Below are 11,407 nucleotides of genomic sequence, written 5' to 3' on the forward strand. Positions count from 1 at the left end.
GAATGACGGGTTTTTGGGGACTTGCTCTTGCCAGTCCACATGTTGTCGGACCTGGCCTTCGCTGTGCTGAATCGGGGGTCTCGAGGAGACCTTGATGGACTACGTACTGGTAAAGTTGTGGATGCTGATGGAAGAACTTTGGTTTTGCTCAATCCAAATTGCTTCTTAACTCCCTCCATCACAGTATGTTTAGCCTTGTTACTTTCGTGGGTGACAATTTTCCCAACACATTCTAGTCTGACTTCAATAGGATCAAACTGCATTGTACATTAGGAAACCAATTCAGTAATACACATGACAACCAAATCCATAGAAACAAATCCATCAAAAAATAGATTGACACATCAATTTCGTTATAAACACTTAGTTAACTGGATGAAAACTTAAACTAAAGAAATCAACATTAAATTACCTCTTCCATTATTTCATTTTCCTCGAATAGTGATTCCATGTACTTCATTACAAACATTCCACAATTGTGGCCATTTTGTTGTTGTGGGTAGTCCTTGCTTGAAGAAATAATTACAAATTCGCTGAAATTCAGGTCTCCCGACTTGACAGGGGCAAACAATTGGTCCAAAGTCTGGAGCTGCAAAAAAATTAAAACAATCACATTTGAGATTATTGCAATTACACTAATACAACAGCAAACCATGTACACACGTGCATACCATCTCTACGCAGGTGCTCCGACGTGACCTCTTATGCATTGCAGAAGACAACGAGTCCCTAATTTCCACTGTTGTATTATCCATGCTCAGATTTGCCGCAAACCAGTGCGGAGCACTCTCGGTATCCAGTAAGGGTATCACCATCTGCGACAAAGTAAAACAAACAACGTCATCGGAAAATTGAACTCAACACATTTGATACAACACAAAAGTTTCAAGAAAATGCAAACTACAGTGTGACATAAACTCAAATCTGCATCGTAATAAAGAGTGGACCACTCTTGCTGCTTCGCCATCCTCTCCACAGTCATCGTTCTTCCAAGTAACTTGCTCTGCACAATAAGCACACATAATAGATTACATTTAAAATAAAAACATAGATTTAACAAAGTTTATAGCACAAATACAAAAGATTCATGTCCACTTTTAAATATCAAATTTCGTACCGAAAGTCTGGTGGGCATAAACCAAGTTCTCTTTGTTCCAATGCCGTTGCGGTTCTTCTCTCGAAAATTCATGATTTGAGCAAAGCAATCAATGATCTGACATTTACATAAACAATATCCGTTATGTTGTCATTCATACAATTTCTAAATGGCATTAACTAAAATAATGAACTACAAATTTCAAAGCAACCAAATGGGAACTTCTACGTACACTGTTTGATATATCGGACTCCGGTTTCATGCATTTGAAATACCTCCGCTCGACCTCAACCTTCCCAAAATGGGCTAACACTTCACTGAAATACAAAACAAATAATAAACAACGAAACAAATGTACTAATATCAAATACGTACACAGTTTTCATGAAACATGAGATTACCTCGGATCATTGGCGCTAGAAAAAATGTAACGGAAGAACTCGTACTGCTGATTTGAGTAACCCTTCTTCACAGTGAACGGACCAATCACCTTCCCTCCAGATTCTTTGAATCTTTCGAACGCAGCATCATCAAAATCATATTTCACAGTCTGCTCAACTTCCTCTTTTACAATAGCTGGGAGTTCTTCTCCCCAAAAGTTCATAACCTCAAACGACTCATCAGAAACAACCACCTCAGTTGGAACAACGACCTTGTCTTCTGATAGATTAAGTGAAGGGACACTCTGTACATCATCAACATCCTCTTCCGATTTATCCTTCGTCCCTTCACCATCCTTTTGCTCGACACCCACGTCATCCTTCTTCTCGGTCTCCCCGTTGAAAGAAAGCGAGCGCTAAACTTTGCTCGTCTCAGGTATCTCCAACACTTCATTCATAGTCCCCTTCCCAAGGTAAGTCGAGAGTACCTTTAGGTTCAGCTCTTTTGCGCTGTTCACCTTCAAATCAAGCCGGAAGACCTCATCTTTCAACTCACACACAGCTTTGTATATTGCGTCATTTGTGGGTTGCCCAACTGCAGCGGATTCAAAACTTGGTAGTAACACATATGTGTTAGTCAATTTCACCTGCTTAGTACACCAAAAAAACTAGTTAGCATATCTCCCAAATAAAATTCTAACGCATCAGAAAATTGAAGTACTAAATGTACCTTTCCACTTGTGTGACCACCGTGGTCTCAAATCCACTTGTACACTGACTTGCACTGTTTTGTGGTCCAAAAGTCAATTGGAGCCACAATGCGGTCCACGTGACTAGCAGTCCAGTCAACGTGCGTCAAATATACAAGCTGCCACCAAACAAAAGTGCATACATATATTACCACAGCAGTACACGAGAGAATAAAATTACTACCATCACAATAATTCCAAAACTTACCTGTAAAAATATCGTGCAACCGGAGACATTTTTGGTGTTCTTTGTCTTGTACCGGTGTAGAGAGCTCATTAGATATCGAAACCCGGCAGTCGCCCAATTCTTCTTCTTAATTGACCTTGTGTCAACTAAGAATGCATGTAGCTAGTGCTGACCTCAGTACCATTCTTCGGCAGCAACACAGTTCCAATACAGACAAGGAGAAATTTAATGAGAAACAGGTAGTCACTGTCGCTGGTTTCCTTGAGCTCATTCTCCAGCAAAGTCAGGGAATACCTATAGTCCTTGGCCTTAAAGAGGAGGTCAAACTCAACCAGGTCACGCTCACTTTCGGTTGCCACGGGTTCTCCGCCATCCCAGATTCCCATGACATCCTCAAACAGCTTGGACAATAGTTGGATCGTTCTTCCAAATATCTCCAGCCGAGAAGTGGTTGGATCCACGTGATCGATCAGCCAACTAACTATCTTAGCGTCTATCTACGGGGCATCCTCCCTTAAGAATGTTGAGAAACCGACATTTCTCACCATTTCTTTTTGAGCCTCGTTGAGCAGTGGGACTATTCTCCCCAAATGCTCGAAGGAGCAACGGCCAGAAACTTGAACGTCCCCCACACCTTCTTGTTGTCAATCCCTGGCTCAGCAGATAATGTCTCTTTCAACTTCTTCCCTTTCCCTCTACCACCGACCTTGGAGGGGGAAGCCTCGACTTCATATGAAGCCCAATTGTCAATCTCTTCCTCGCTAAGAAGCTTGAATTGCTCCTTAAAACTACGAAGCACATGCAATATTAAGACTCTCGATTATTAAGTAAAGTACGCTAAATAAAAGATAAAAAATAAAAGATCCATCACACACTCCAAGTCACTCACATCTGCTTTAGATTTTTCCTTGTGTGCATCAGCATAAGCATAGGAATTGGCTTGGCTGCATCATTAAATAAAGGAATGGAATTACAAATATTATTTTCAAAACCAAAAAATATTACCACTAAAATAACTGCCACAAATAACTCACTAGTACTTCGCCCAAGCTTCCTTCGGATCCTTCTTCTTTATCTCTGCTGCATTCTTTTTGTCTGCAACAGCCCCCCTCTTCCGTTTATATACCATTTTAGAAACCTATTACACAAGACAAAATAACTTAAATTAACAAACATTCAAAACACTAAAATGTTGGAAGACAAAGACTTTGAATAATTCATTGCAATCGTCTAACATTTCAGTGTATTCATGACATCCCGACACTTAATTTCCTATATCTGTACAATAACAGGTCAGCATCTCTTCCTATATAACATAATTTCATTATATGTATTATATGGAAACTGTTAAGTACAATGTACCAATATGCCTAAATAATGGATTCTGTAACTTGTTAGTTTTGTTATAATTATAATTTCCCAAAAGGAAAATTGAAATAAGATTAAAATGCAATTAAAAGCAATGTAAATTTCCCAAAATCGAGTGGGCTGTACCAAACCAAGAACTCCAGTTACTGATTGGAACAACTGCCAAGTACAGCAGTTCACAAACAATTAATAAAATAAACTAGTAATAATAACAATAAAAATCACATCTTGTTGCAAAATAGTCTCCATTTGCTTCCAAGTAATCATATTTTCCTAAGATAATTTACTATTACAATACCATCACAGCAAAGTCAGTTATACAATATTCACTTTTAACATACAATGATGCCAACATATGTAACATAAAATTTAGAAAAAATTATTGACCTTCTCAATTAAATCTTGGAACTCTAGATCTTGAGGTTCTTAGGGCCTCAATTAAGCATGAAGTTTGCCAATGGTCAAAAAGATTACAACAATTTCTGATTTTTTGGAAAAGAGACAAAAAGGTTCACATGTCCACGGGTGACCTCCTCCCAAATATATTGAGACCTCTCACTGATGGTGGAGGAAATCCGTGGACACAAAACACCAACAAAGTACAGTACCAAACTTATACAAAATGCAGTAAAGGCACAGAAAAAAGAAGAAGCATAATTAGTACAGAAAACTTCCCCATTCTCTACAAAGATCTAAGAAAGAAAGTTGTCAAAGTATTTTGTTTTATAAATACAAGTAGCAACCTAGAATTTGATCCTCTCAAGCCATTAAACTGAATTCGAATCACATCTTTCTTACAAGCTGTAAAATATAGTTTCTTGTATGGCCAAAGGATTATACAAAATTTGTAATTGAAAGAGGACAAGCATTTATTAAGGATTTTTGCATAGCCAAAAGATTATACAAAATTTGTGTTTATAGGCAATGCGAAGGTCAATAATTGGTGTTTAGGAGTTTGATCTGTACACTCATGAAAAAAGAAAAAAATAATTGAGAAGGAACTGTCTTAGATTTAATTTGTAAGACCAGGAACTGGATTACAATACCCTCAAGTATGCACATTAAGCTTTGATGGGGTTGCAAAAATTTAAAACAGATATTTTTTTCAGTTATTGTTATCCGAATTTTTAATAGCATTCCTAATTTATGTGTGTTAAGTTTTTAGTTCAATACACAACTTGTTTGGTTTGATACAACTCGTTTGGTTTGATACAACTCGTTTGGTTTGATAATATCTCCTATTTCTATTAATCTCCTACTTCTATTACGATATTTAAATTGTATGACATTATGCTCATTATCAATAAAGTTATCATTGCAATGAGTATAGTGCCTCTAAAATCGGTACCATACTTACCAATACTTGATGATTTCATATTTTATCCCAAAAACAAAAAATAAAGCCAAATCATTTCCACAATCATAAGATCACTAAAAGACCATCCAACCTAATATTATAGAACTCATGAATTTTTTTTTTTCATATTGCTCAAAAAATCTCCATTTATCCAATCCCCAAATATTCAAAATCCAACCAAATCAACTAACACATTCCAAAAATACATAAATCAAAATACCCAAATCAAAACCCCTAAATTACAGTACAATGCAACTAATTCAATTTAAACAATGCAACTCTTTATTGCAACAACCTCAATCAAAATACCAAATCACAGATTCATAAAAAACTAAAACGAAAAAGCTCATAACACATTACAGTACATTCCACACTAAGAACCACAACACATGCACGGGGGGAGACAGAGAAAGAAATGCAAACTCCCTTAAACACAGAACTAGAGACAGAGAGATAGATAGATAGAGAGAGAGAGAGAGAGAGAGAGAGAGAGACAGAGAGATAGAGAGAGAGACAAAGAAATACCTCGACAAAGATATGCAAACTCCCTTCACCACCTCACCCTCCACACCTGAGACAAAATGGAACTATTAAGTACACGAAAATGGAAAAACACCACATTTCCTTCAAAAATATATTTCTTTTTCTGTGAATAAGAAAATGTATGTAAAGTAGAACGGAGTAATGTACAACCCACCGTCGACACCCCCCTGTAACAACTCCAACAATGGAACTCCGAGTAATGTACACCACAGTGAACAAAATGTACAATATGGGTTCTACAACCTCAAACGAAAATAGAAAATGGAAAAACAAAATGGAAAATGAAAAAGAAAATGGAAAAGGAAGAACTTTGCCCTAGCAGAGACGAAAATGGAAAAACGAATGACAAAATGAAAAATAAAAGAAAATGAAAGTGAAGAAGTGGAGGAGTGGAGGAGTACGACGGTTGATTAGACTTGATTGATGGATGTCACTTTTCACTTTTCCATTTTTAATAAATTTAAATTTCAAAAAAGTAACCGGTACCCATTTTTTTAATCCTACATACCCCTACATAAACCCCTACATGAACCCCAGCCTTTGGATCAAAGTAACTGCCCATCCGACGGTTACAGTACATCACGTATTGCAATCCGTGTCCGTACAATAACGGGACAAAATCTGGTCCCAACATAAATTATGGATCAATTCACATACCTTTCATGCTCCTCTCTTTTTATTCTTGCTATTAAATAATCATTTACCAAACTAAACAATGGAGGAATGATGTTATCAAGACAACTGAGAGTGATGATGCAAGGTTTTTACAAAATTGATTGTGCCCATTTGATTCAGATTCGTAGGAAGTAGTAATTTCAAAATTTTTGAAAAGTAAAAGGAAAAAATTAAAAAAAATGAGCATATATAAAACAATAAATTTATTAAAGTTAACAACAATATATACAACAAATCTTAGAGAAGTAAAAGGAAAAAAATTTAAATAGATTATCAAAGCTATAAATTTAACTAATATTTTTTCATAAGTCAGTGAATTATAGTTTAAATACAATCAAATCATAAAAAAATACAAAAAAAAATTATATAAAAAAAAGAAAATGTATAAATTTGATTATTTTTTTTTATTAAATCAAGGATTGTCTCTTCTAATACCTGTTGTTGCTTGGTGTTGTTTATTTTTTCAGCTATCAACAGAGGAAGGGTGTTTAAATGAGTTGTGGGTGCTGTTTGAGGATGTTATAGCTTTATTGTCTAAATTTCCAGGGGCAGTTTTATCCCATGTGGCTTGCGATAAGAAATTCTGCAGCTCATAGTTTGGCAAAGCATGCCCTTCGGTTAGACGATGAGCTGGTTCGAGGAGGTGCCGCCGCCTATTATGGATAGCCGCGTTGTTAATCATGTGTGATTTTGATCACCGCGTCAAAAAAAATGAAGTGAAAAGTCCTTATTTCGGGAATAGAATAGGAACCCCTCTTATTTTGTCACATATAGATAGAAGAAGATGATGAAAAGAAACATTCTTACCATTTCAAAGCTTGTCATTGTGACGAGTTCCTGAATCTATTATCTTTTTCCTTGAAATTAGAATAAAAATAAATAAAGAAGATGACGAAGATATGAGTTTTTGTCATACATAGAAAGAGAAGAAGATGAAGATGGACTCCCATACTATTTCGAAGTCCTTCACTACACTACGCCTCAACTCTATTATCTTCTTCCTTGAAATTTGTTTTACAAAACACCCACTTCAAAATATATTTTACCAAAAACTCACTTCAAACTATATTTCACTTCAAGCCCACTTCTTATTGGAGACACATGGAGAGTGGGGGAAGAAGGAAAGGAGTAGAAAGAAGTTGAAAAAAAATAAATAGTAATAATTGTACCAAAAAGAAAAGTAAATACAAAAAATACGGTTATGGGCTGTTACATTTTTTTAAGTATAATTAAATGTGAAAAAAAATAAAAGTTAAATAATATTTGAAAAATTAGAAAAAAAAAATAAGAAAATAAAGAGGTGTGAGGAGAGTTCATATATGTCGCCATATTATTTCTCCAAACAGCAACATTATTTAAATATATATAGATAGATAGATTGTAAAAGTGAATCACTTCTAGAATTGTTAATCATTCGAGTATTTCTTTTTAAGAAAAAGTAATAAATCTTATATGAATGAGAGAGAAAAGAAAAAATAATATTTTAAGATGAAACTATTGCATGTGCTACATATTTTTGAATTATTTACAACTAAACTCCTTAAACTTTACCTTTTATAACAACTAACCATCTAAACTATTTTTTTTTTTGTGGTTAAGCCTCTCAAACTACATTTTCCTTTGCAAATTTGGTTTCCCATCCAATTATCTTCATTATGAGCCAAATTGGACTATACATGTATACACTTATATAATTAAACAAAATTAATTAAAACCTCATAAAACAAAATACTAACCCTAATTTTTTTTTTTTTTACAGCCTCCTCTTTCTTTTTGTTCTTCTTCTCCTCTTCTCCTCACCCAAGTCACTCCTTCTTCTTGCTAATAAGACTAAAAAGACCATGAATGCTCACAAGTGAACTATTCTTCTTCTTCTCTTCCTCTTCTTATCCTTTTTCTTCTTCTTGCTGGTAAGACCAAAAAGACCACTCATTATTCATGAATGGTGGCAAGTGGTGGCAGCCATAGATAAAAGAATTTGAAATTCATTCTAACAAAGGTAAACCCTAATAATTTTCTTGTCTCTTCTCATTTTATTTCTTTTCTTTAATTTTTTTTTCAGTTGTAGCCATTAATATTTTTCTTCTCTCAATCTCTTATTGCAATAACTAATCATTCAGAATTATAATGGAATCAACAAGTGATGCATCAACCACAATACCCACGCAACCCAATGAACATGAACAGCTAACATATATATTTTATTAGAGTCTTTTGGGCTATAATTTTGATTTTTGTAATTTATGGATAAAAGACCTTGAATTTGCTCTGAATAACCATAAACATTAAACAACCTTAAATTTACACTATGCGACCATCATGGTCTTTTATGTTCTTTAACTAACTTTAAAGAACTTGAATTTTCTCTGAACGACTATAAACAACCTTAAATTTACATTATGCGAGGATCATGGTCTTTTATGTTTTTCAACTATTTAAAGAACTTGAATTTGCATAGAACGACCATAAACGACTTTGAACTTACATTATGCAGCCATCATGGTCTTTTATGGTCTTCAACCAATTTTAAAGAACTAAAATTTAATCTGAACGACCATAAACGACCTTGAATTTACATTAAGCGACCATCATGGTCTTTTATGATCTTCAACCAATTTTAAAGAACTTGAATTTGATCTGAACGACCATAAACGACCTTGAATTTACACTATGCGACCATAATAGTCTTTTATGTCCTTCAACTAATTTTAAAAACTTGAATTTGCTCTGAACGACCATAAACGACCTTGAATTTATATTATGCGACCATCATGGTCTTTTATGGTCTTTAACCAATTTTAAAGAACTTGAATTTGATCTAAACGATCATAAACGATCTTGAATTACACTATGCGACCATAATGGTCTTTTATGTTCTTCAACCAATTTTAAAAAACTTTAATTTGCTCTGAACGACTATGAACGACCTTGAATTTACACTATGTAACTTGAATTTTCTCTGAACAACCATAAACGACCACTAAGGTCGCACACAGTCGCACAGGTCGCATAGGGTCGCACATGGTCGCACTATCTATATTCATACCACGTGTGACCTTATTCATTTAGTTAAATTTGTAATTTTTTTTATACTTTTATATTTATGTTCTTATCGTTTATATATTTTTTATTCATTTCACACATTATTATTGTAGATGCCCAAAACTATATTAACAACAGAGCTTCCATGTATACCTCGTGCCATTACTACTAATACAGCTGCAAAATCTAAAGTTACCATCAAATCCCCGCTAAGTGTAATAGGCCAAATAAAGAATTGGCTCACAAAGTTTGACCCGGATGTTTTTAAACATTACTCCCAATTGGGTCGTCTCTTGAGATATTGTTGGCAAAGCAACGATATATTGATAGTGAGGTAAGCTTTATCATTCAAATAGATCATAATAATTATATCATATTATCATCATAACTAACAATGAGAAAATAATTTTTTGGCGGCATGTAGATGAAATTACCTATTTATTTAGGAAAAGAATGGATAAGTTTCATAATATCTTTCCAAAAGATATATGCATATTGACAGATGAGTTTGGACAGTGTGTGCATGCTCTGTACAAAGAATCTCGAGAGGAAAACAATAATGTATGTAAGACCAATGAAGAGATGATGATGTTTGTCAAAGGTACCAGACCAATTAGAGAAAGAATTTGGTCGGAAGTCAATTACTTCTATGTGCCTTGGAATGATGATACACACTGGATGTTAGCGGTAGTTGACAGACATAGTTAGACAATATTCATTTATGACTCGATTCCAGATCACTGGATCTCCATAGAGGCAACGAAAAAAATCTGTGGAGCCACTTGCAGCATATTTTCCTTTTTTACTTAAAAACAGTTGCCATATTGAGAGCCTCCATCATCAGTGTAGTGATCTCATGAGTATAAAAGTAGCTCCTGCTAATATTGTTCCTCTGAACAAGAGAACATAAGTTTTATTTAATATATCTGCCTTTAAATCCAAACTGTTAACATTAATGCTAACGTAGTTAAATTTGTCTTTATAGCGGAGATTGTTGTATATTCATGCTTAAGACAATGGAAATGCACATTGCTGGTAAGTGCAACGAGTCAACTACAATGTTGCTCAACGACGACAACATAGATACATTCAGGAAGGCATATGCAGTTCAATTATATGTGGGTAGTGCAGATCCTTAATTAACCGTGTCCTTGTTTATAATTCTGAATTTTGTAATTTTGTGGATAAACTTGAATTTATTCTGAACGACCGCAAACGACCTTGAATTTATACTATGCGCCATCATGGTCTTTTATGTTCTTCAACAAACTTTAAAGAACTTGAATTTACTCTAAACGACTATAAATGACCTTGATTTTATACTATGCGACCATTATGGTCTTTTATGTTCTTCAACAAACTTTAAAGAACTTATATTTGCTCTGAACGACCATAAATGACCTTGAATTTATACTATGCGACCTTCATGGTCTTTTATGTTCTTCAACAAACTTTAAAGAACTTAAATTTGCTCTGAACGACCATAAACAACCTTAAATTTACACTATGCGACTATTATGGTCTTTTATGTCCTTCAACAAACTTTAAAGAACTTAAATTTGCTCTGAACGACCATAAACGACCTTGAATTTACACTATGCGACCATTATGGTCTTTTATGTTCTTCAACAAACTTTAAAGAACTTGAATTTGCTCTGAACGACCATAAACGACCTTGAATTTATACTATGCGACTATCATGGTTTCTTATGTTCCTCGATAAAAAACATAACTTTGCTCTCAACGACCATGAACAACCTTGAATTTATACTTGTATATTGTGTACTCTAATTCTTTAAATAGTTAAAAATTAACTTATACCATGTAATTCAATGATTGAGTTATTTAAAATATGTAACTATATAGTCACCAAGACTTATACAATGTACTTTAATGGTGAAATCCCTATACAATTATAAAATATACTTTAATTATAATCTATAGACTATACTTAAATGGTTAGACATACATATTTTATAAAATAATTTTATTTATATATTGAATTTTATA

At 34.2% G+C, this 11,407-nt stretch overlaps 2 protein-coding genes across 3 annotated transcripts; one reads left to right on the top strand and one right to left on the bottom strand.

Annotated features, from left to right (window-relative positions):
- Positions 1-364: 364 nt before the first annotated feature.
- LOC115719906 (uncharacterized) lies at positions 365-1,428 on the bottom strand. 2 transcript variants are annotated; one of them, XM_061106573.1, is made up of 4 exons: positions 1,118-1,428; positions 905-1,003; positions 672-815; positions 365-583 (listed from the first exon to the last, which is right to left on the bottom strand). In XM_061106573.1, the coding sequence occupies exons 1-4, from the start codon at positions 1,187-1,189 to the stop codon at positions 404-406; spliced, it is 495 nt and encodes a 164-aa protein (XP_060962556.1). In that variant the 5' UTR covers positions 1,190-1,428; the 3' UTR covers positions 365-403. The 2 variants fall into 2 exon arrangements, with proteins under 2 accessions (XP_060962556.1, XP_060962555.1); XM_061106572.1 differs by having other exon boundaries at positions 376-589; positions 1,118-1,427.
- Positions 1,429-9,510: 8,082 nt separating this feature from the next.
- Positions 9,511-10,649, top strand: LOC133031926 (uncharacterized). Its single transcript, XM_061105706.1, has 2 exons — positions 9,511-9,731; positions 10,383-10,649. The coding sequence occupies exons 1-2, from the start codon at positions 9,511-9,513 to the stop codon at positions 10,534-10,536; spliced, it is 375 nt and encodes a 124-aa protein (XP_060961689.1). The 3' UTR covers positions 10,537-10,649.
- Positions 10,650-11,407: the final 758 nt, after the last annotated feature.

Source organism: Cannabis sativa, chromosome X, assembly GCF_029168945.1.
Source record: "Cannabis sativa cultivar Pink pepper isolate KNU-18-1 chromosome X, ASM2916894v1, whole genome shotgun sequence".
Classification (NCBI taxonomy): Eukaryota; Viridiplantae; Streptophyta; class Magnoliopsida; order Rosales; family Cannabaceae; genus Cannabis; species Cannabis sativa.